We start from the raw sequence: 26075 nt of genomic DNA, 5'->3' as shown, positions 1-26075 counted from the left end.
GACGGGTGGATGGCACCAGGCATGTCCACATGCAACGTGCACGGGTGGCATTACTTAACATCTTGGTTGGATGAAACTGGCCATGTGCGCCTGAAACGCTGAAGAACAGCGTCAGGTAATAACGGTGCTGATAACAGCCTAATATAAGGAGCATGAGTGCCCTTATAGGACGGGCGGAGAGGTAGATGGGCACCAAACCACCAAATTTTGTGGGGGAGTCCAGGGCTCGCTTCACGTGTGGATGTGTGTGGGGTTTTTTCTACACCTTACCATGTGCCTGTTTTGCATAAACCTAACCACTGTGATGATGCTGCGTCATCTCACCACGTCCATTTGTTGACATCACGGTGTGTAAAAACAGCTGATGCACAAGGACACCTAAAACGGCATAAGTAGACGCGGAAGGTCGCTGACAGAGCGGCACATGTGACGAGTTCAGAGTGAGAACGTGTCACGTGTGACATGTCTCGATTATGATTCTGTTTAAAATAGGCTCATCAAATGTAGAATTTTCTAATGAAAGTTTTGATCACGTTTAAAATTTCATTGTTTTGCATTTCAAATCAGTTTTTCAGTTTTAAAGTCCATATTAATAGGAAAGTTTTAGTACTGTGGTCTTGAAGTCATGACTTCAAAATGTTTAATATGTGAAATACAGTGTTTTTAAAGCGCAACACTTCCTACTTTCATCCACACGTCTGATATATTGATATATATATATGTATCAAATATTGTTGAGTCGCTGCACCTGGAACTCAACCTCAAAGTACTTTGGTGATATTTTATTTGCATTGGACACAAGTGGCATGTTAATTTTGACTGGATTTATTATGAGTTTTAATATCAGAAGTTTCCAGCATTGAAAGCAGCGCCTGACAGTGAGGAAAGAGGTCAAAGGTCACGGCGGCTCATTAATCGATCAAACAAACATTCCAGATGCAGAACACAGAAAAGTTTAACACTCAGCAGCTGAGATCGATCACAGAGGAAAAGGTCAAAGGTTGTTTCCTGTCAGTCTCTCAACTCAAACAGAAGCTGATTGATACATGAGAGGCGACCCGATAATCACCCGATAACCACCCGATAACCACCACATAACCACCTGATAACCACCCGATAACACCGAACCAACACCTGATCTGCTCTGTTTGAAACATCAAAAGTATCACTCAAACTTGAGTTATTGATCACATTTCAATTGATCCACAAATAACAGCAAACAGAAAACATCAGCTGTTGGAGGAAACTGAAACAAAAAATAATTTAAGTCAAATCAATAGTATAAAATTAAAAAGCATATCTATCGGGTTCTCCTGGTCGTCTCTTTTCAGGACATGTTCATTGTAAGTAAACCCTTATTCAGACTTTAACCCTTTGAAGCAAATTGCTTTAATTTCACTTGGAAACACGGGGTTAAAGGCAGTGAACAACTTGGCAAGAAATGTACCACAAACTGCAAGAGATAAGTAAAAGCTGACAAAAAAATGACCTGAAAATTAGTTTTAAGAACAAGGTGGATTATTAGAGAATGATCACAGAACTAGGGGAAAATGTCCAGAAAAACATATTTACAATTAATTTATTCGTACGCAATTAAATCATGTTAATTCATTACAGAAAAAATAAGATTTTTTTCCCAACTTTCAGAAATTTTAGGGGGGTCATTTTCTTGTTTTCTTTCTTTTTCTTTTGCTCATTTGCAGGTAATTTTTTTTGTAACTTTTGCCAATTCCAACAGCTTGGTTCTTTGCTTTACTTCAGATGTTTGCACTTACAGTACTCAAAAAAACCCTGTTTTTTTTGCTATTTAACCCTTCAGATTTTAAGCAAATTGCTTTGATTTCTTTAAAAGCATGAGGAAAAAGACAGAGAGCATCTTGGCAAGAAATGTCCCGCAAATTGCACAAAATTGCAAACTGACGGTGTTGCGTGCGGCCAGCTTCTGGATTTAAAGAGACCAAAGTGTATTTTTTATGTTTGTCCAAACTATATTTGCTGCCTTCGTGTTTGTGAGTTGTCTTCTCCTCCGACCAGCGGGGGGCGACGTTCTTATTTTGCTTCAGAAAAAAACGCACAGACTTCAACTTTCTTAAAAATCGACCTGTTGAAAGAATTTTCGGTTCCCAGCGGCGTTTCCCTTTCGCCCGGCTCGTCTCTAAGCTACTATGGCTCCTGCTCTCCGACGGGGGGTCGCGACCTGTTTGTTTAGGATGAATGGTGAAAGGTTAAAGGTCATGGTGGCAAAAGGGGGTTTAAGGTTTGAGGGAGGTTGATGTCCAAGGGCTTAAGTGGGCCTTTTAGTTGAGAGCTCCTCTCCTGCGCTGACAGACGCTGACTGATCTCTCCATCCTTCACCCTGACACACAGACAGCATGAAGGTAGACCAGGAGGAGGAGCGAAGACTGCCAAAAGATTTTTAAAATCACAAAAAAATTTAAAGGAAAAAGTTAAAAAAAAAAAAAAAAGGGGGGAAATAGTTTTTTCCTACATAAGTCCAGGCTAAGCCTCCAGTGTCCTCAGATCCTAGAAACCCCCCTGTACGGCACACACTGTGGTCATATCAACTTTATTTCAAAAATATAATCAGGAAAATTGCTTCAAAATGAAACAAAAAAAAACATAATGATAAAAATAATAAATAAATAAACTGAAAAACAAAGTTCAGAGGATGTTTGTGATATTAAGGCAGTACATTTAAATTGGACAAAAGAAAGAAAACAGGAGAAAAGATGCAGTGGAGGGAGAGAAAGTGATGGATGATGGGAGAAAGAGGGGAGCAGGAGGTGATGATGAGGAGAAGCAGTGAAGAAGAAAATGATGAGGAGAACTACTGAACACTGTCGCCTCCTAGTGGCAGAACGCAACAACCGCCGCACAAATAACTGATCCACTGAAGAAGAAAAGACCATTTAACCCTCTTTCAAAAACACAGGAAGAAAGCGATGAACAAATAAAGAATAAAATACACAAAATTAGGAAGAAACAAGCAAAAAGTACATGAGAATTACATAAAAAATGAAAAAAAAGAAAGTTAAAGAAAAGACCTGAAACAAATGCTAAAAAATCAATAATAATTAATAATAAAGTAATTTTTCCCTTGCTTTTTTCTTTTTTCTCCAGACATTTTTCCTTAGCTATTTTAAAATAATTTTCTCAATGTACTTATTTTTTGCAATTTGTGGTACATTTCATACATACATTCATACATACATATATAGGGTGTGAAAGGTAAGTTTCTAAAAAACAATCACCCAAACTTTTAAAGACAAAACACAATGTTTTAAAGATTGCCAAAAAAAAAAAGCCAAAAATGGACCAAAAAAACAATTCCCAGTATTTTTTTTTTAAAGAAAACATGCCTTCCATACACACAGGCCTGCAGGTTTTACCTACACGTCCAAGTTAAGCCCCCAGTGTCCTCAAATCCCCTCTGTCCGACACACACTGTGGCCATTTCAACTTCTGACAGTTTATTCTAAAAGATAATCAGGAAAGCTGCCTCAAAAAAATGTAATAACAATAAAAACTCTCTGAATGTGGAGTCTGGACGTCTCTGATCGAACCCAAAAGTGTAATTCACGCTGAAATCCTCGTATCTGCACACAGTAGCTTATAAACACACAGACGCATAAACACTTTCCCTCTCTGACACACACACTTGTGAGCATACCGAGGCTTTATCCCACTGTGTGTGTGTGTGTGTGTGTGTGTGTGTGTGTGTGTGTGTGTGTGTGTGTGTGTGTGTGTGTCGGCGGGGTCATCACCCTCGGCGACAGAAAGCCGTCCAGTCGACCGGCCTTGGTGCCGCGTTGGTATGTTGAGTGTTTATAAGGCGTGGTGACCCGTTGTGACCTTTGACCCCGGTACAAGAGGGGGGAGGGTGTGGTGGTGGGGGGGTCACATGTACTAACACCACTTTGTGCAAATGGTTAACCGGACATGACCATGACGACCTAATTGTCCTCAGCTCTTTAAAGGACCATTCTGGTGTTTTTTTGTGTCCTTTTAACAGAAATCTCAGCTGACTGAAGCTGCTGCTGTTCTGCAGAATGATTTACTCCTGTGACGCGTAGGAAAGGCGTTTTTGTCAGTAGACTCCTTCATCACGCGTGTGTTTTTTTGGCTCAGCATCTTGGACGTCGTGTGTATTGATTTTTGTGACATCATCGTTATGAGGTGATAACAGGAGAGGTTTTACAGATCATGGAAACTGCATTACTGCAGCTTGATGATGAAGTTTTACTGATGAAGACGAGCTGCTCTCAACACAATCAAACCTCCTAAAAGATTTAAAATACAGAGCACGGTTGTCAGCAAAAAAGTACATTTTTAGGACTAGATGTTTAAATGATGGTAGTTTAGGAGCTAAAACTCCCAAAGCACCTTTAACAATAAAACTAAATTTTGAGAGTTGAGGGAATCTCTTGCGTTTCAGCCCCATCACAGGCGAAGGTCAGTGCTCGCAGACTGAACGAATAACAAGAAACAATTCACAAAGACTGCATCCAAAAAAATACAGAAGCACGAGATTCACTTAAAAATGTGCAAACCACAAATTTTTCAGCGTGCACTTCGTCTTTGTCAGAGTTTTGACTCCGAAACGTTCGCCCCTTTGAATTGTTTGCAGCATTTGCTGCTCAAAGATGAAATGCACGTGACTCTTTTTTTACCAGCTGCTCTTTTTGTCTGTTAGGGAACATTTTGCAGCTTAATTTTCCTGCGATGTGCCGTTCACGTGAAAAGACTCTGATCTCAGTGGTGTTTTGTTGAACGCAGCAGTGAGATGATGATGATGATGCTGCTGCTGCGGTCACATGATCCTGTGGGCGGTTTAGCACACAAGCGTCAAAGATATCCGATATGGAACGAGTTCAGATTAATCGCATATTGACTGGGATGGAGTCCTCATTTTTAAAAAAAATGTCCATTATCCTTAACAACAACATCAAATATGAACCCTGTGTGTGTTTGTGTGTGTGTGTGTGTGTGTGTGTGTGTGTGTGTGTGTGTGTGTGTGTGTGTGTGTGTGTGTCTGTCTCTGCCTGTGTCTGTGTGTTGGAGAGAAGGAAGGGGGGAGAGATAAATGAATTAATTAATTAAGTAATAAATAAATAACTACAAAAAAGAAATAAATACATAACTAAAAAAAAGTTTAAAATAAATACATTAAATTAAAATAAGTATTAATTAAGGTATATAAATGAAAGTTTAGCAAATTGGCTGGACTTTAAATTCTTTTAAAATCAGGGTTGGCCAAGAAGCAGCTTAATGAGAAATTGTCCAAATTTTGAAAAAACAAAACAAAAAAAGTAAAAGCCAACCCCCCAAAAAAGGAAATAATCTCAAGAAAGTGCAAAAAATATTAAATTGTATTACTTATTTATTTTTGTTCAGTAACACATTTTGAAATATGTAGTTTTCTGGACATTTTTTCCTATTTTTTTAAATAATGTTTTTTACCTTTTACCTCCTTGTCACCTTACTAATTTTTTACAGTTTACGGGACATTTCAAGTTGCTCATTATGTTTATTTGAAAGAAATCTACCCATTTTCAGAGGTTTAAATGCTTGTGAAAGTGGTCTAAATGCAGCACAGTGAAATGTATATTTATGTAGGTGTTTAAGGGTTAAATTGGCATTTAATCTGATACAACCTCTCCCACTGCCTCCATCGTGTTAACATGAATATGCAAAAGGAGATTTATCTCATTTTTTTTGTGTCTGCTGCTTCTTTAACTTACTGCGTCCCCTGTTTCCATCTCTGTCCTTCCTCCCTCCGCCTCTGTCATGACATCATCTGTCCTCGCTGTGGTTGGGGTTTAGTTGGAGCGCTGCTGCTATATTAAACCGCCCCCGATTTATTTTCGCCCTCTTTGATCCGTCCTCGTTAGAGCCGCCTGCCGCAGTGCCACAGGGCCACGGGCCCCGCCAGCCTCCACTTTATAAACCCTCACAGTGTGTAAAATAAAACACACACACACACACACACACACACTGAGCATGTGGATAAAACCAGCAGTAAAAGTTGGGTGTGAAAGTGAAGCGGATTAAACAGGCGCAGTGTCACGGTGCAGTGAGCGCTGATGACGGATACAGTGAGCCGTGTTTCTGGAGCTGACGGGAGGTTCGTTGAGTTGGTGTGAAAATTCACAGCTCAGCTGTGAAGACTGAGTCACTTTCTGCTTAAAAAACTCAAACTCCGAACCTGAGATGAAGTCTGATGGTGGAGCACAGAAAGGTGCGCACGTGAAAACTTGTCATGTAAACATTTTTTGGCTTATTCGTTCTGCAGCCGAGTTAAAACATTTCAACAATTATTGAAAGATTGGACTGAAATTGTGCACAGATGTTTATGTTCCCCTCAGGATGAATTGTTGATCTTCTGACTTTTCATCGAGTCAAATAATTTGTCTGATATTTTATTCTAGGTCCAATTATCTATAAATAACAAAACAAAAACAAAACTGCATTTGTTGCTGTCATGCAAATTTCAGCCAAATCTTATAAAATCACAGTATTTTTGAGACTGGATTATATATTTTTAACTTCAAAACTTCCTGTTTGACTCCCGTTAGTAAAAGTAAAAATTGAGTATTTTTAACAACAAACAATAAAACACTCACCTGTCTGCTCTCTCCTCCCGTCCTCCCTGTCTCTGTCTCGCTCTGTCTCTGTTTCTTTATGTCTCTGCCTCTCTCTCTCTCTCTCTCTCTCTCTCTCTCTCTTCTTTATGTCTCTATCTGCCTCTGTCTTTGTCTCTGTCTCTGTTTCTATGTCTCTGTTTCTGTTTCTTTATGTCTCTCTCTGTCTCTGTCCTGTCTCTGTCTCTCTGTCTCTGTCTCTTCATCTCTCTCGCTGCCTCTGTCTCTCTCTCTTTATGTGTCTCTCTGTCTTTGCCCCCTGTCTCTGTCTCTGCCCCTGTCTCTGTTTCTGTCTGTGTCTCTTTCTATCTCTCTGCTTCCGTCTCTGTCTCTTCATGGCCCCCTCTGTCTGTGTCTCTTTATGTCTCTCTCTGTCTCTGTCTCTGTGCTGCAGGAGGGGAAGGCCGACTGCAAACAGGAGAAATGTCCTCTGGTGTCAGAGGACTGTGCTCTGGTGGTGAAACAGACGGGAGCCTGCTGCGAGAGATGTAAAGGTAAGACAGACAGACAGATGGACAGTTGGACAGATGGACAGAGTTATATTGACAGGACTGTGGAGACTACATGAAAATCCTGAGTTGTCCTCTGATTGTCCACATTGAGCTCAGGAGAGGAAATTAACTCTTTGTGTGACATCTTTGTTAATTCCTTATTATTATTATCACAATAATTCAGCCGCAGCGACAACAGCAGCGTTCGGAGACGCTTTATTACAGGACGACTGTACCTGCAGCTGCAGACAGTAATAACACACCGCTAAAAAAACATCGAGATGCTAACCAGAGCCTCTCTCTCTACACACACATACACACGTACGCACACGCACACACACACACACACACACACACACACACACCCTTCAGGAACCACTTTATGCTCAGTACCTAAACAGCCAGACCTGAATATGACCTGTGGGAGCAAAACTGCGTTATTTACCTCATATATTCTCTCACGCGCGCACGGCGCGCACACACACACACACACACACACACACACACACACACACACACACACACAGAGCTGCAGGGTGTGGAGACGGTGCGGCTGATGGAGGGTTCACTGTTGGGTTTACAGGCCACAGAAATACAGTAACTTTTATGAGGCAGAACTTCCTCAGCGTACCTTCATCTCCTCCTCCTCCTCTTCTGCTCCGCTCATTGAAACATTTTATTTATTCGTTTATTTATTCATCTGTAGTATCCTCAGAGTTGCAGAAGCACAAAACAAGCAAAAATAGACTTAACTTACCTCATTATATGGGGATGGCGGCACGGCAGGTCCTCCTCATCACAGTGACCAGCCTGATGTTTGTTTTCTTAATCAACAGAAAATTATGTCGTTATCTCGAGAAAACAGGCTTCGTTTTCTTGTGATAACGATATGAATTATTGTCATCACAAGAAAAAACAGCTTTTTTTCCCGAGAGAATGAGAAAAATGAGCCGTGATCTCGAGAAAGCACATAGACACACACATAGACAGAGACACACACACACACACAGACAGAGACACACACACACTCACAGAGACACACACACACAGACAGAGACACACACACACTCACAGAGACACACACACACAGACAGAGACACACACACAGACAGAGACACACACACACTCACAGAGACACACACACACAGACAGAGACACACACACTCACAGAGACACACACACACCTATCCCTCTTCAGAGGCGCGGCCCTTTTGTTTGTGGTTCGGAGTTTTACGAGGCAGCACTTCGTTAAGAGAGGTGGAACGACCTCAACTCGGACTCGGAAAGCCCCTCGTCGCCACGACAACCTGTGTTAGTTTCTATTATGCGGTTGACTTGATGGCCACCGAGACCAAATTTAGGACCCCTCTGTGTCGCTGCTTTGGAAAAGTCCCAAACTCGTACATGTCATATCGCTGTTTTCTCACTTTGATGAACTCATCGACTCATTTTAAAGAGACTCGGAGCCGCAGTGGACCACTTTATTTGCTTTACTGCCGTCATTAAACAGTTTATGATGTAAGAGTTAAACTCGGCTATGAGTTTATTTAAAAAGATGTAAAAACACCACACAGTCTTTTTCTTGATGAGCTCCCTGATCAGTGACGGAGAGCAGACAGAGAGAGGAAGATGTGGTATGGGGTGATGAAGAGGACGCGAGTCGCGGTGGGATCTTCTGTCAGATGTGAGCTCCGTCTGCACTGATACACCGTCACAGTGAAGAAACAGATCAATGGCAGTGATCAGGTTTCATTACATTGATCTGAGACCTCTTACTGTAACTGGGATGAAATGAAGAGGCTTTTTATTTCGTGCTGAGTGGACGCTCGCTGGGTTTGGAGTCACAGACTAGACGTCAGACTGAGGCCGCGGCCTGATCAAAGGTTCCTCACTGAGTGAAATAACACGAAATATCATAATAAAAGCTGCCTGAATCCTCTACATGCTAAAGAAAGGAGCTTAAATGCTTCCTTTTTTTAATCTCCTTCAGCATGAGAAACACTGGACCGTTCATGATCAGAAGGCGGGTTTCCATTAACCCTCAAATTTCACAAATTTTAAAATTAGTCCAATGGAAACACATCAATTTAAAAAAAAACTCTTTTATCTCAAAAAAAAACTCACTCTCAGTATGTGAGCAGTATGTGCAGGAGCCACAAGCGCTGTTATTGCATCACATAACTCTGAGAAAGTTGAGCAGATCATCTGGAAGTCTTGATTCTACAATTCCTCTGTGAAATCGTGGACTATCAGCTCCCATGTATTAGGGGCTCGCCTTTCCATTATGGCAACACGCCTACATGGCCTTGGATTGGAAACAATGACGGCTAGTGCGGTGGCTGCGATAGACATAAAGCTGCATAAATACAGATCACATTATCAGTGCAGCCAGATGTTTCTTCCTGAGTCTCTAAGAATTCTCCTTCAGATCTTTTGTTCACCTCACAGCGTTTTCTATTCAAGTCCAAGAAAACTGTTTTTTTAAATATTCAGCCGCAGCCTTTAACTTCAGTCTGACTTAAGTCCAACTGACAACTTGATTTGAACTTGACAGAGACAAAAATAAATACATTTCTTCATCCCAAATAATGAAGAAAAACAAAATGTTTATGACTCTTTTCTTCTCTCTCAGGCTGCATGTTGGATGGACGATCTTATAACAGCTCTGTATCCTGGACCACCTCCACCAAACCCTGCATAACCAGACGCTGCCAGGTGTGTGTGTGTGTGTGTGTGTGTGTGTGTGTGTGTGTGTGTGTGTGTGTGCGCGTGCGTGCGTGCGTGCGTGCGTGCGTGCGTGCGTGCGTGCGTGCGTGAGTGCATAAAAACCAGAGGGAGAAAGGAGGGATGGAAGAGAATAACTAAGCAAGAAGGAAAGATGCATGGAAAAGAAGAAAGGGTTAAGATACAGGTAGAAGACAGATGGGCTGAACATGAAAAGACAGAGAGGAATTGGCAATGAAGCAAAGTTAAAGTAAGAAACATTAAAATACAGCAAAAAGCAGAATAAACAGTGTGAAAAATGACAGTGAGGAAGCAAGAAAAATGGAAATGAAAGATCAAGAAACAAAGTGTGATCAAAGGAGGAGGAAAAGAGAGGCGAGAAAACAAAGAGAAATGTAAGACGAGAGGCTTGACGGTCATTTTACCGAGATTTAAAACCTTCCAAATGTCCAAACTGAAGAAAGTTTTTCCTCGCTGGTTGTGACAGGAAGGTGTCATCACTGAGGCCGACGTTCAGTGTGTCGTCCACTGCAAGAACCCCAAAATCCACCCCAAGAAGTGCTGCCCCACCTGCCCCAGTGAGTACCGACCCCGTCTGAATCACAGTCACGTTTCTGTCTGTTTACATATTGTTAATTGTAAAATGAAGATTATTTTATTTTAAAATCTTTTTAAAGCTTATAGATTTTGCAGAAAATGCATTTTAGACATCCATCAAAGTAGTTCAATTTAAAATATCACATATCATGCAAATCATTTTGAAAATTATAATAAACTAAATCACAGAAACTGACGTGACATTTTTTGCATCCACAACCTTCAAAAATAGACAATTCAGTCTGAAAATATCCTTTTTTGGACCAGCTTTTGTGCTTCTGTAACTGTAAAACTCCTCTGGAAATGAGTGTCGTGTGTGTTGATAGACAGATGTGTGAGTGTGAACTGAAGAACAAGTGTGTGAGATGTGTCTGAAAATGACATCTCAACCTGCAGGTTGTATTTTCGAGGGTCGTCTGTACAAAGAGAGGGAGGAGTTCAGTCCTGAGGGGAAACCCTGCATCAAGTGCACCTGCACCGTGAGTACACACACACACACACACACACACACACACACACACACAAAATAAGTTATTTGTGGAGTCTCCTGGGAGTCGCAAACTTTTGGTTAGAACAACATCCTCCTGATTTTTTGCCTCCCTCCTCCCTCATAAGACAAACAAACCCTGCAGGTACGTCCATAAACACATACAGCATTAATGTGCTCTCACCTTGTTGGGGCGACCTGTTGGCTTGTGAACACGCACACACACACACACACACACACACACACACACACACACACACACACACACAGAGGTGTAACAGTTCTGCCTCGCTGACACAGAAATATTTTGCATTTACCTTCTTATGTGGATAAATTTGTTATTTCCTGCTCTGTTTCTCTGGAAAAAAAGTTGAGTTTTAGTTAATTAAACATGCCAAAGTAACAAAATTATTCTTTTTATTGTGACACTATTTTTAATCCTCGGTGTGTTTAATTGCAAACACAAATACAGTTAAATATTTTATCTAGGAGTTAAAGTTGAAATATAATAATTTCTTTAGTAATTTATCATTGTTTGTTGTACATAATCTGGAAAGATCAGGCAATGAACTCGCAGAATGTTACAATAAAACATTTGAACTAAACCTTTGCCAGGCAGATTTTAAATGAATGTATTTCCTCACCTTGATGCAGAAGATTTTCCTGCGGTCACTGCGTAAAGAACGTCACGTTAATCTAACGGTTGTGCTGTGGTTGTTTCAGGGAGGGCGGACTCTCTGCATGCGGGAGGTGTGTCCTGTTCTCTCCTGTCCCGCCCACCTCAGCCACACCCCGCCTGGACAGTGCTGTCCCCGATGTCTCGGTAAAGACCTGTTATTGCCTCTCTGAGCCGTCACCTGTGTGGCCGCTGATGTAAAACCTCTGCAGGAGCTTCAAAAACAAAGAAGTTATGATGATGTTTTTTTAACCCTTTAAAACATCGATTGAGTTTAGTTTTCTTGTGCTGCCTTTTAAACACTTTTTACACGAAATTAGAATTTTTCAAACATGGTTAGAAAAAGGTAATCAGTAGTTAAGCAAACTGAAAGAAATGAGTAAAAGGTAAAAAGAAAATGAGATTAAATTTAAAAAGACAAAGCGAACTCCTGAAACACAGAAATTGGACAGAAAGCTGTTTTTGTAATTATTATAATTCTGTATTTATTATTCCATAGTTATTGTGCCATTATTTGTATTATGTTTAAAGGGGGATATACTTGCTATTTCTTTCATTTTTTTTGTTTTTTTTCCCCCAGACTTGTTTTGGGGCTATTTCTTGTTATGTTAATAGTTGCCTTATTTCCTTCTTTTTTTTTCTTTTTTTTTTGAGAAATCAAGTCAATTTTGTCTTTAAAACATTTCAGTTTTGGAATTGTTGGTTTTTTGTGTCTTCTTTGTGATTTGGCGATGTCCAAAAATAACTCCCCCCCCCCTCCTCCAGGTCAGAGGAAGGTGTTTGATCTGTCTTTAGGTAGCTGTCTGTTTCACAGTGAAGTTTACGAGAACGGCACGTCCTTCATACATGACAACTGCACCACCTGCACCTGCAAGGTAACGACCGGGGCGCCAAACGCTCCGAGTTCTCTGCTACAGTTCATCTCCTCAGTGATGATAAATCCTATGTTACATTTTATTTGCACATATTATTGCGTTAATGTCGCTTTTTCTTCTTCCCAGGACTCCACGGTGGTGTGCAAGAGGCGGTGCTCACGGCCGGGGAGTTGCCACGGCGACCATTGCTGCGAGGAATGTCTGTCCTACGTGAAGGTCGAGGAGGTGAAGTACTGCAGAGTCCGCAACAAGATCTACAGGGTGAGACAGCAGAGGGAGGACTGGATGGATGGATGGATGGATGGATGGATGGAAACCTGCTGGCATATTTTCTTATATATAAATAAATATGAATATAAATATAAATATATAAATATTTGGTGATGTTGTTGTTTGAATTTTATTTTAACTTGTTTTATTTATTTATTTGTTTATTTTTTAAGACGATGGATTTGGAAGGCATGTTTTCTTTTAAAAGTTCTGATGATCTTTTACTATTTCATAAATATTTTTGGTGAAGCTTTTTGCTAATTTTTGTCAAAAACTTTATTATTTTTAAGTAAAGGGGTTCACAAGGCATGTTAGGAAGGTAAGGTAGATTCTTTTTGTTGTTTTTTTGGCTATTGTAGAAAACTTTAATATTTAGAGGGATTTTTTGTTGTATTTTGAACTGTATTGTATTTTTTATATATATTTTGGGTTTTGATGTTTTGCCCATGACAATGTGTGTAACACGGATGGATGGATGGATGGATGGATGGATGGATGGATGGATGGACGGACAGACGGATGGATGGATGGATGGATGGATGGACAGACGGATGGATGGATGGATGGATGGATGGATGGACGGACGGACGGATGGATGGATGGATGGATGGATGGATGGATGTGTTCTGACGTGTCTCTGTCTCCTGCAGGAGGGAGACATGTGGTCGTCGGTGAACTGCACGCTCTGCGCCTGCGTTAAAGGAAACATCGAGTGTCGGCCCAAACAGTGTGTCCCGATCACCAGCTGCCCCGCGGTGAGTGACGGCCCCATCAGCCAATCAGCAGCTTCCGTCCTGTTTGATCACGGAGTCAGAGCTGTTGTTTGACTCTGTCTCTAGGCAGGTTTCAGTTACAGATTTGCATAAAACTTAAGCACACTGAGCGTTGTTCTGCAACTTCTCCTCTGGTGATAACATCCCAGTAACCATGGCGATGGATGTTTAAAACATTAGCAGCTTTATTTCTATTGCAGCCACCGCACCAGCTGTAATTATTTCCAATCCATGGCCACGTAGGCGTGTTATGGGAGCGGCCATGTATGAGGGATTTCTGGGAGCTGATAGTCCACAATTTCACAGAGGAATTGTGGATTTAAAACTTTCTGATGATCCGCTTAACTTTTGAAGAGTTGTGTGATGCAATAAAACCTCTTTTAGCTCCTGCTGCATCATAAGGGAGCCAGTTCATACTGACAGGCACAAAGCCAGAGCATCATGTGACCTAGAAAAGACTAAGGAGCATTTCCATTGCAGTTTTGAGAAATATGGCTTTTTAGAATCACCTGAAATACCACCTCATGTGAGCATAAAAACTTGTAATAAGCAGTTTTTTTTAAGTGCTTCATGGAATGTTATCGCCAGCGGAGGGTCGTGTAATAATCCGAGAGAAGTTACTCAATGGAAACGCAGTCATCTCACAAATGTGTTTTATTGAAGTTTCAAAAAAATCGCTTGAAATTTGTGCAAATCTGTGATGGAGACCCACCTTCTGTCTCTGTCTCTGTCTCTGCTCTCTCTGTCTCATCTGTCTGACACTCACACTTTATGGCCTGTGACTAACGCCATCATTCACACTTCACACGCATGACGCCTCTAAACGGCGACGCCCCTCTGATTTACAGGCGGAGCGGCCAGAATCAGATTAAACCGTTTTGTTTTATTTTCTTTGAGTCGGTTTGATGCTTATTATTATCTGATAGATTTATAAAACACCTGTCCAGCAGATTTATGACAGATCGACTTTCCTGTCACCTCCCAGGACGTCTTGAAGTTTCTCCTCTATCGTTCAACGAAGGACATTACTGATCTAACACGCAGCTGAAGCGTGGCGTTCGCTGTCACACGGTCTCTGAACTTCTGACAGGAGAAAAGGTTTGCGCTGCGTTCACCTGTCGCCGAGGTCGCTCGGGGGTCGTCTGTCGGTCGGTGGGTGATGGAGTGGATTCCTCGCATACCGCCGGCCACTGGCGCTCACGCAGTCAAAGCTGTTAGTCCAAGTTCACACGCTTCCAGCGGTTACAACAAGCCCTCACCTGTTGTTTGTGGTCAGAGGCGGCGACTGCGGGCGGATGTAGGTGGTCTCAGTTCGGCCTCCAGTGAAAACACGAAGTTTCAACACGATTCAGTATTTTAAGAAAAATTCAACAACCTCGTTCTTTACTTTACCTAAGATGATAACAAATATTTTGGGGAGCAGCATTTCTGTTAAATTTGGGTTAAATTGGCACTAAATCTATGCAGGATTTAGGCTCTAGACGGTGGTGGCATGTGGTCACGAGTCACTCATCGGGATGAGGAAAAGTTTGAAAACTTTGTTCGTGAAAACCTGCGGGGATTCTGCATGTGGAGCCGGCAGCGTTCACACACAATCACCTGTCGGCCCGTTAAAGCGAACATTTAAAATAACATTACCTCTGCAGTGATGCGTGCACACAGACTCTCACACCTGTCCCAAGTTATCACCAGTGTCTCTCTCACAGAGGTCACCACAGCCCACAACGACAAACACACACACACACACACACACACGCTCTGCCATACCGTCATCCTGCGGTCAGCGGCAGGTCGGCAGAGTGTGTGCGTCCCTTTGGAGACAGCGTGTCTCCGAACAGCCTTTTGTCTATGTGACGTTTGAGTGACAGCAAAGAAGAGGTTCCCTATATTTAGGCCCCTGAAAACCAATCTCTGTCAGTGTGTGTGTGTGTGTGTATGTGTGTGTGTGTGTGTGTGTGTGTGTGTGTGAGTGTGTGTGTGTGTCCTCATTTTGTCAAAAGGCAGCCCTCTTCAAAGAGAGAGATCACCTTTTGTGCAGAGGTTAGGACTCTGGAGTTTGTATTGAGTGTACAGAGAGCGTCTGTATGTGATGACAGATGAGTGGTGTGTGTGTGTGTGTGTGTGTGTGTGTGTGTGTGTGTGTGTGTGTGTGTGTGTGTGTGTGTGTGTGTGAGAGAAGGGTTTCCCTGAGGCAACAAAAACTAAGTGTATGAAAGGGTCCTCTGATCTGCACTTCTGATGGAAGCTGAAACATACTACACACACACACACACACACGCACACATGCAGAGTTTCCTGTTACACAGACAGAGTTCAGCGGTTGAAGTTGGCGTTTCGGTGTCTTTGTGGTCGTCCTGATTTGACTGTGAACTTGTCAAAACGGGAACTTCTCCTCCGTTTCTATCTTTCATTTCTCCCACTTTTTTTGCAGACAAAAAGAGAAGTTTGTGTCAGTTTAACTGTTTGTTGTCTGCTTGATCTTTGGTGGACATCCACCAGATTTTTTTGCCTTTAAAATGTCATTTTGCAATGTTGTGTCTTCTGCTGGAAAACCTGAAAAATTCTATTTCATTTCACGTCACATGCTCGTCAGGAAATCAAACTAAAGATTTAGTGGCATTTAGTGGTGAGGATGGTGAGGAAAGCGTGAAAAGCCAAAACTGTGATCAGATTCGCAGCGCAGCCGTGACGCTGCAACATAAACCGTTTACAGAAGTAAATAGTTTCCTCAGATCTTTTCTCCTGTGATGTTTCTCTCCACCAGTCTGCGTTCTGTCTCAGATTTTCTGTTTTTCTTTCATCACTTGTCATGTTCAGATGCTCTGCCATCTTTTCGTAATGCGTCGAGTCCCTCTGCGAGTCTCTAACGCTGTGCATCTGCCTCGTCTCTGCAGAATAAGATCCTGAACAGGACCGGCTGCTGTCCAGTCTGCACTGAAAGTGAGTAAGTCCTTCTTAACCCTCCGGCCTCCTTTTTTACCAGAATTCTCTAAACCTTAAACCTTTGAAACCTGAACAGTTTGGGTTGATTTAATTAAAAAAATATGGGAAGAAGGAAATAAAAAAAAACAAAAGAAGAAATGACCCAGAAATTAGCAAGAAACTAAGTTAAAAAAAAAGTACATAAAATTACACAAAAAAAGATTAAAAACAAAGAAAAAAATAAATAAGGGAGAGAGAGAGAGAGAGAGGAAAATTACATGGAAAGGTGCTTAAAAATAATTTTGTAACATAATTGTAAATCTGTAATTTTGATATTTATGAATTTCATTTCACTCATTTTAATTATAAGGACAACATACATTCATCAACATTTCTGTAAATGTGTCAGTTTTAGCCATCTGGCTAATTTTCACCTGTAGTCCTTCTGCGAGATGTTTTGAAACCTAGAAAATGATCATTTTCAATAGAAAATATTGTTTTTCCGTCACTTTTTTCTCTATCCCCCTGATTTTATTTATTCTTCATGTGTTACTGACTTTATTTGATTTTGCTTTGTTAAGCTTCTTTGAGTATTGTGAAAAGCGCTCTATTAATAAAATGTGTTTTTCTTATTAGATATTTTTCACTAGCTTTTTTTTTTTTTTTAAAATCTTAATTTACTAATTTCTTGAAATTTGTGGAACATTTATTACCAAAGTTCCTTATTGCCTTTTTCCCTGTGTTTTTTAAATAAATCACACCAATTTGCTCATGTTTTAAAGGTTAAATACATCTAAAAGGCATCTAGAAAAGAAAAGTGATGATAATCCAAGTTTCAAAGGGTTAAAAAAGAAAAAGAAAAGTCTTGACTTTGAGGTCTTTAAGTCTTCAAATATTTGAAATATATTTCTGCAAGTCTCTTAAATTGAATTTGTGTTTTGGTGCATCTGTGAAATCAGATATGGATTATTTGTATGGATTTATATTTCGTGAGGTGATCAAAGTAAAATCCAGAGGAAATAAAAACACGTCTCGGCCTCTGAAGCTTCAGCGGAGCGTTTCCCACGACTGTGAGTCCGACTGTGGTTTTACCCTCGGATCATTTCACTTTGGTTTTTGGCTGCGACCTGCAGCGAACATCAGCAGAAAGCTGAAAACGCTCCAGTTCAGGAGAACAAAGACTCATAAACTCTGTCTTCATAACGTGGAGTTCAGTTCAGTTTGTATCAAACCACAGATCCGCTTCTGTGTGAGCCACATTATCGCCTCATATTTCACCGTTTATCATAAATGATCTTTTTGCTTCTGGCTGTCAGGCATGGACGGATCCTTTTTAAGCCTTTACTTTGTGATAAGTCTCTTGCCATCCCGCCATGTCAGAGACGTTTATTTTTATGTGTCCATCTGCTGGTATTTTAAATTCAAACGGCAGACATTTTCCCATTACTTATTTCTGTTTCTTTTGGTCGTTCTTTCTCCGTCTTCATGTGTCTTTGTCTCTGTCTCTCTCAGAGCCGGGTGTTTGCACGGTGTTTGGCGATCCTCACTACAACACCTTCGACGGCAGGACCTTTAACTTCCAGGGAACCTGTCAGTACGTGCTGACTCGCGATTGTGGCGGCGCCCCCTCTGGAGGACCAGGACATAACATGAACATCAACAACCCAGAGTCCACCTTCATGGTAGGACGAGAATTTAAGTTTAGGATACCAAACGACAGTGATGCTCAACTTATAACCGACGGGCCAAATCTGAAAATCCTAGAAATGTCCTAAAATCTGAAAAATTTCCTGAATTCCTAGAAATGTCCTATAATCCTAGAAGTATTCTCAAATTCTAGAAACATCCCTAAATTCAAGAAATGTCCTGAAATCCTAGAAACGTCCAAAAAGTCTAGAAACGTCCTATAATCCCAGAAATGCCCTTTATTGCAATAAATGTCCTTAAATCTAACAGAAAACCCATGAAACAAAACAAATGCATTTTCCAAAAAGTTGGAGGAGTCTTTTTGTGTGACAGATGAGACGTTGAAGAGTTATGTTAAGAGTCGTCTCATCTGTCCTTTGGTTCTGTGTTTGTTTGACCATCACTGTGAATCCACAGATCGAAGATTTAGGAGTTTTTTTTTCTCTGTGCGTTCTCCAGGTGTTGGTGAAGAACGACGCCCGGCGGACTCGCTCCTTCTCCTGGACTCAGTCTGTGGAGGTGCGGCTTGGAGGTTTGACCCTCAGCCTCCACCAGCACCTGACGGTCCGCAGGAACGGCACCCGCATCGCGCTGCCCTACCACGGCCCCGGGGTGCACATCGACCTGGACGGGTACCTGCTCAAACTCACCACCATCGCAGGTCAGCACACGACTCCCAGCCAATGCACACTTTTTCAAAACTGAAGTACGAACAACTTTCCGACATTTAGTTTCAAACATCAGTAATGTTAAATAGAAAATCTCGATGTCCACTTTTTTACTTTATTGCAGCAGTGCAGCACTTACATAAAACTTTATAAAAAAAACATTTTGTGTGTTGTATTTTCAGGTAATTTTCCTGAAACTTTTAAACTTTTCTGGGCTGTGCCTTTTTAAGTTGCTTGACCCCCACCCCCCCCTTTTTTTTTTTTTGCACCTTGACTTACGATTTTTTGGCAAACCTGAAAACAGAAACCCAATGTCAATTTTGACATTTCTTGCTGAATTTTTCTGCAGTGACTAAGACGTGTCAAGACTCAAACTGCTTAAATAAGAACTTTAAAACCCACAGGTTGCACTTTTCTCCGTTTGGTTGAGGGAAACAGAAGAATTACTGTCAGTCTGAAGCTTCTCCTGTCGCCTCCTCCTGCAGGTCTGGAGATCACGTGGGACGGAGACAGTTTCGTGGAGGTGGTGGCCGCCCCCCACCTGCGAGGACGCCTCTGCGGCCTCTGTGGCAACTACAACGGCCACAAGCGCGACGACACCATGGGAGGCGACGGCGTATTCAAGTTCGACGTGGACGAGTTTGCAGAGTCGTGGCGAGTGGAGGGAAACGAGGTTTGCTCCCAGCAGCCCCCGCCCCGCCGGCCAACCTCCTTCCTGTGTCCCGGCAGCGTCAAAGTCAAATTCCGCGCCCACCGGGAGTGCCAGAAGATCAAGTCGTGGGAGTTTCAGAAGTGCCACCGTGTAGTCGACTTCGCCCCGTTCTACAGGTCAGAGGACAGAGTCTCGCTCTGACGCTGAGTGAGCGCGAGTGATAATTAATCATCTGAAAGTGTTGATTGTTTTACCTAAAATCTCCATTAATCCAGGCTGAATACCTGCCGAGCTTGTCACATGTGACACAAGATGCATAGTTTATAAATAATTTCATAGAGTCTCTGTGTTTTTTTCTGCTGGAAGCTCGTGACTATGCTGTTCCAATGCTGCTCTGTGAAATGTCCTTTAATCAAGAAATTTCCCAAAATCCCAAAAGGTCCTTAAATCCAAGAAATGTCTTAAAATCTTAGAAATGTCTTTTATCTTAGAAACACTCTTAAATCCAAGAAACATCCTAAAATCCTAGTAGTATCCTTAAATCCTAGTAATATCCCTAAATCCTAGAAATGTCCTTAAATCCCAAAAAGGTCCTTAAATCCCAAAAAGGTCCTTAAATCCTATAAATGTCCTAAAATCCAAAAAAAGTCCTTAAATCCACAAAATGTACTTCATTCCCAGAAGCATTGTTAAATCCAAGAAATGTCCTGAAATCCTAGAAATGTCCTGAAATCTCCCAGCAGCCCCGGCCCCGCCGTCCAGCCTGAAAACACAGATGTCTGTAGCTCGACTGTTCATTACAGCGCTGATATTTTATTACATAACAAATCCAGGCGGACCAGAAATGGTCAAAAATGTTTTAGGGCTCAGAGGGTTTTGAAAATAACGACCCACCCACGTCCAACAAAGTGCTGAAAGTCTCGTGTGTTGGTGCTCTCTGCAGGTCGTGTGTGACGGACATGTGCGAGTGTCCCGTCCACAAAAACTGCTACTGTGAGTCCTTCATCGCCTACAGCCGAGCCTGCGAGAGGGAGGGAGTGCCCGTCCTCTGGAAGGCCGACACCGCCTGCATGGGTGAGTGACGCGGGGTTATGACATTTCTGGAAAGGTTATGAAATTAGAAAAACTGTTTTCCAGGTCTGTAACTGGTTTGAAATTAACCCTTTGAAATCTGAATCAGCATAAGTTTTCTTGTGCTGCATTCAAACATCTTTCGCAAGCGATTAAAATTTTTGAAACCAGAGACAACTAATATGATTTCAGTCAAAAAAAGGTAGAAAAAAAAAAGAGAAAATCATCAGCTTCAGTCAACTTGACACGAGTGTCCTGAAAATTTAAAGATATTAGTAAGAGGTGAAGGAAAATGAGCATATAGAAAAGAAAGAAGAAAATGACTAAAAAATGTCCAGAAAACTATGTATTATTATTATTATGATTATATTATCTATTTTATTTCACTATTATTTATTTTATTTTAATTTCTCAGCACTTTTCCCCCAGGCAATTTACTTTTTTTTAAATTAATTTTTTTCTTAATTTTTTTTGCTAATTTCCAGGTGATTGTAATTTGTACATTTGTACTGATTTCTTGTGAAACTTGGGGTCATTTCTCATTAGGTTGCTTATTGCCATATTTCCTTGTTTTTGGAAGAAACCAAGCCAGTTAGCTTAAGTTTCAAAGGGTTAACAGAATGTGTAGTAAAGGTTTTGAATTTAAGTTGTTTAAAATATGTTTATACAAATCCAAAAACATGTCTAAGGTACACAAAATCCATCCCTTGTATTACGAATTAAAAATCTAGTGCTGCACTGCGTGGTCATTGAAACGTCGTTAATATCATGTGATACACAAAGATCTTTTTTTTCTTTCTTTTTTTGTTGTTTGTTTTTGTTTTTTGTTTTGCACTGCATGGATTCACATTGTTTTGTTGCTGATTGTCTGCGAATGCTCGTCTTGTCCATAACTGCCTTGTCTGCCATTGTTCTTATATTGTGTATAACTGTATTGCCTGCTGATTTTTACTACTTTTAATACTTTTAATACTGCGTCTGTTGGCTGTTGTTTTGTTCTGTCGTGTAAAATTGTCTTCTTTGTGTGCTTTTAACACGCTAACCATTTGGCTTGTTTTATTTTCATGTTTTCATTCATGCTGTTAATGTTTTGCATGCTTGTCTCTGTTTTAGTGGTTATCTTAACACCTGGTTCAGGGACAACAGCTGAAAATTAGTCTTTGGCTAACACAGGCACATTTACAGCAATGTTTATTATTATGCATTGTCCCTTTAAAAAAAAAACAAACACATAAAGATAGAAAGAAACGTGAAAGTTTAAAAGTTCACAGTGGGCTATTACTGATAGGATTTTATGACATAAAACAAAACAAAACGTCTCTTCAGCTTGTGTTTACCACAGAACTTATTTCCAACGTCCAACCAAAACCACGTTAAAAAAACACAAAACACTGACTTTGAGAAGAGGGAAAGTGCTGAAATGCCAGTTACTCCCTGAGGTGCTGTATTTTTACTGCAAACAGAGCTCATTGTCAGCCGTTCTCTAACTGGGAATGTTGGCAGCTATAGGAGAAGTAGACCTACTCAGAAGTTTTTAATTCCTGAGTAAAATGATTAACAGCACAGAAGTTTGACAGAAGTTGAAGTCCGAGTCCTGCAGTCAGGAGAGGTTGGCCTGTTATCAGCACAATGTGCTTAAATTTACCTGAAGTTTGTTTAAGATGGAACTTTTAATTTTTTATATAATGCTGGAAAGTTTAATCAATAATAATAAATCACGTTTATTTCACTCCAACACACCGTGGTCACATGAACCTGTGTCAGTGAACTATGAGGAAAAAACAAACCACCAAAAAAAAGAGCAAAAAGAGAATTATTCTTTAATCGTTATCAAAGTAAAATGTTCAGTTAATCGTGATACTGATTTTAGGTATGAGGCTCGGACCTTTGCTGGGAGGAAATTTTAGTAACTGGACCTCTTTGAGTTTTAGTTAAATAGGTCCTCCAGTTGGTGATGCTGTTCTACAGTGTATTTGTCATGTTCAATGTCTGACAGAAAATAAATATTTAAACCTAAATTAACCTGATGATATCTTCATATCTCAGGAGTCAAAGGGAACCTTTAAGCTCGACAGAAATAGTGATTTGATTTATATCGTGATATATATATCGATATCGACTGATATGAAAAAAAATTATCATGATAAGACTTTTTTCCATATCGCCCAGCCCTACTTGAAACCCTAAAAATGTCTTAAATCCTATAAATTTTTTTAAGTACTTGGAAAAATCCTTGAAGCATCCTAAAATACTAGAAATGTCCTAAAATCAGAGAAACGACTCAAAATCCGAGAAACATTTTAAAGTTGTAGAAGTGTCCTAAAATCTTAGAAAGATGTTTAGTGTTGCAGTGACTGGCCCCCTGCAGTGACTGGCCCCCTGCAGTGACTGGCCCCCTGCAGTGACTGGCCCCCTGCAGTGACTGGCCCCTGGCCTCCTGGCCTCTTGCAGAAGTGGCCCCCAAACAAAGCGAGTTCTATTTCCTGCTGTTGTATTTTTAAGCGAAAAGATAAAAATGATCCGCTGGCTGAGGTCACTCATGATGTCAGATCAACTTTTAAAATTTATCGAGCTGTAAATGACGGAAATGTTGGTAAATGTCTGTCACGGTGTTTTTATAATGTTTAACTTTTGATGAAAAGAGCAGTTCATCCAAAATTCGCTGGTCAAACTGTGATCATGACATCATCAGGCGCATCAGCGACCAGCGCCACATCGAAACATCATCACAGCTGATTTCTCACCTTCCCTCCCTTCAGCCACCCAGTGCAAACACGGCGCCGTGTACGACACCTGCGGGCCGGGCTGCACCAAAACCTGCGACAACTGGAACGAGATCGGGCCGTGCCACAAGCCCTGCGTGGCCGGCTGCCACTGCCCCGCAAACCTGGTGCTGTTCCAAGGACGCTGCATCAAACCCACCGCCTGCCCCGGACGGTGACCCTGGCGGGAGGGGGGCGGCGAGGTTAGGGACGGTCATTCATCGCTATCAGGGGCCCAAACAAGCCGAGGAGGGTTCAGGAGGACGCAAAGGGGTTCTGAAGTCGACAGATCAGATGTGACAAAGCACTCAGGGTCCGGATCTGTGTGACTGCAGAGAGACGGTGACTGAAAACTCGCCGGACCGGAGGCTGATCCTCGCCGCCACGACCTCCGTGTGCCTTGTGTAATACTGCGTACTGTCACGTTACCAGTCACCGCCGCCAATTTCAGTCATTTTGGGGAAGAACTGAACTCCCAGGAGAAAACTCAGGGCCCCAAAGAGGAGATTTTAGTCTCCACCTTCTGAGGAACGTTTGACCGCGCTGCCATGGACCCTCAGGACTCCCTCTGGAGCCAACATGGCGCCCAAATTTCTCCCACAAACACTATAAAGTGGGAAACTCAAACTGATCTCTGCTCCATCATTTCATACTGTAAGCTAGCCAGATTTATATGAAAGACAGACAGCTTTTATATTATTATTGTTCTAATTAATATTAATATTATTATTATTTGTTGTTGATGTTGTTAATTTATATATCGGTCAGGTGACACGTCGTAGCAAGAGCCAGAATCATGAATATAATTGCGTTCTAAATGATTTAAAGGGAAACAAAAGCTATTTATGTATTTGTTGTGTACTTTTGTGTTGTTGTTTGAAGAGAAATGTGACTCCGTTTGTTGTTGTTGTTGCACCATCGCAGGGAAAACGTACTGTATTGTGTTTGTGCTCCGTGTACACGTTGATGTGGTTCCTATCAAACTGAAGGTGTTCCTCTAAGCATATGTTTCACTTGACGATTATTATTTAAGACCAGCAATATAATCTTTTATCGAAGTTCATCTCTGACTGCTGTCTTTACTTTCTTCAGTGCTTAAGGGGTTAAAGACTTTCAAAGACAGGGTCCGACCCCAAAGGTTGCCAGTTTGAATCCCTTAAAGGAGCTGGAGAGATCTGGAGCGGGAAAACTGAAATCTGGCGTTGTTGTACCTTTGAAACGTGGATCGTCATCACTTTTCTTTTGCTGCATTTTGACGCCTTTTACAAGCATTTAAAACTGAAAAAAGGGAATATTTTCTTTTGGAAACATCAGAAAAAGGCAATGAGACACTCGGAAGGAATGTCCAATAAATTGTTATAAATAAGCAGATTTTTTTTTTTAAGTAAGGGAAAAATATTAAGATTTTTTTTTTCTAATTACTATAATTCCATATTTTAAATTATTTTTCTGAATAATTTTTATTGTAATTTTTAAGCTGTTTTTTTAGGCCATTCTTTGGTTTTGTTTTGAGTTTTTTCTTAATTTTTGGTTGTTTTTAAACTTTCCCATTTGTTTGTTTTTTGTGCGCTAATTTTCAGATAATTTTCTTAATTGTCCTCATTGCTCTGTTTCCATGTTTTTCTAAGAATTCATGCCAATATTCTGGGGTTTCCTAAAAAAAAGGATCAACAAAATTTTAAAAATTCAGTTTCATTTTTCCTACTTTTCTCTAAGCTTTGCTTCTTTCTTGTGAAATAATCTTTTCCCTTTTAGGCGTTTTTCAAAGGATTAAACAATCTGAGAAGTGAAAAAAATCACTTTTCAGCTGACCTGCTCGCTTGCAGACATGCAGCCTCTGATGACGGATTTCAAGGATCAGTCGAAGAAGAAAAGTTGAAAATGTTGTACAGTCTCCAGGATTTTTTCAGGATTTTTTGGGTGGGATTGTTGCATCTTAAAATGCCTGATTTCATGGCAGCTTTTCTCAAGAAATTGCAATGCATTTGTGATGCTTTTTGTGTTTTTGTTTTGTTTTGCGTGTAATTTTTTTTGCAATGAAATTTGGGAGTAACTGATAATTCACAAAATACTGAAAGCAGCTTGTTCCAGTGAGAATAAAGCTGTTCTGGATTTGTGATTTTTACAGTTATGTTCCCACAAACCTGCATATTTAATCTAACTCGCTTTGATTCTTTCAGCACCTGCAGCAGATCTGAGGCCGCAGATCTGAGGCGGCAGATCTGAGGCCGCAGATCTGATGCAGCAGATCTGAGGCCGCAGATCTGAGGCGGCAGATCTGATGCAGCAGATCTGAGGCCGCAGATCTGAGGCCGCAGATCTGAGGCCGCAGATCTGAGGCCGCAGATCTGAGGCCGCAGCCTCTGGGATTTATCTTGTTTGTCGTTGATGCATTTCAGCCGTTCTCTCAGTGCGTTTTGCAGAAAAATGTTGCGACAAAGGTCACACACAATGCAAAACTGTACTCTAATCTGGTCGTTCCCAAACGATGGGCCGTGAGTCCACTCTGAATGGAAACAATGTCAAGTTCGTGAAAATCTGGCTGGTTTTTTTTTGTTGTTTTTTTTAAACCCTCACCAAGGCTACAAATATTTTTCCTTAGCCCTCCCTGAGTAACTCGGGGAAAATGCATGGAGTGTTTTTCCCACTGATTTTGCAAATTTAGAAATCACATGATAATATTTGTTTTTAACATTTCTGGTGATTTTTATTTCAGCGGGCCTGCCGTTTAGAAGGCATGTTATCTTTACAGATTGCCCAAAATATTTAGAGCAAAAAAA

At 41.0% G+C, this 26075-nt stretch overlaps 1 protein-coding gene across 9 annotated transcripts in view; it reads left to right on the top strand.

The window, feature by feature from the left end:
- The window catches only part of bmper (BMP binding endothelial regulator), a 43276-nt gene extending 18918 nt beyond the window's left edge, over positions 1 to 24358 (top strand). For all 9 annotated transcript variants that reach the window (XM_088084697.1, XM_088084696.1, XM_042490158.2 and 6 more), the window contains 14 exons: positions 7036 to 7135; positions 9765 to 9847; positions 10344 to 10434; positions 10850 to 10932; positions 11664 to 11763; positions 12382 to 12491; positions 12618 to 12752; positions 13412 to 13516; positions 16429 to 16474; positions 17969 to 18138; positions 18602 to 18803; positions 19296 to 19638; positions 20406 to 20536; positions 23293 to 24358. In XM_088084697.1, the coding sequence (XP_087940823.1) occupies positions 9770 to 9847; positions 10344 to 10434; positions 10850 to 10932; positions 11664 to 11763; positions 12382 to 12491; positions 12618 to 12752; positions 13412 to 13516; positions 16429 to 16474; positions 17969 to 18138; positions 18602 to 18803; positions 19296 to 19638; positions 20406 to 20536; positions 23293 to 23474 (1776 nt within the window). In that variant the 5' untranslated portion in view covers positions 7036 to 7135; positions 9765 to 9769 and the 3' untranslated portion in view covers positions 23475 to 24358. The remainder of the gene's footprint in view (positions 1 to 7035; positions 7136 to 9764; positions 9848 to 10343; positions 10435 to 10849; positions 10933 to 11663; positions 11764 to 12381; positions 12492 to 12617; positions 12753 to 13411; positions 13517 to 16428; positions 16475 to 17968; positions 18139 to 18601; positions 18804 to 19295; positions 19639 to 20405; positions 20537 to 23292) is intronic.
- The last annotated feature ends 1717 nt before the right edge of the window (positions 24359 to 26075 follow it).

Source organism: Plectropomus leopardus, chromosome 11, assembly GCF_026936395.1.
Source record: "Plectropomus leopardus strain MGB_pleo_1.0 chromosome 11, ASM2693639v1, whole genome shotgun sequence".
NCBI lineage: Eukaryota > Metazoa > Chordata > Actinopteri > Perciformes > Serranidae > Plectropomus > Plectropomus leopardus.
Note: the sequence above shows the minus strand (reverse complement) of the source record. Positions and strands in the feature narration are given on the sequence as shown.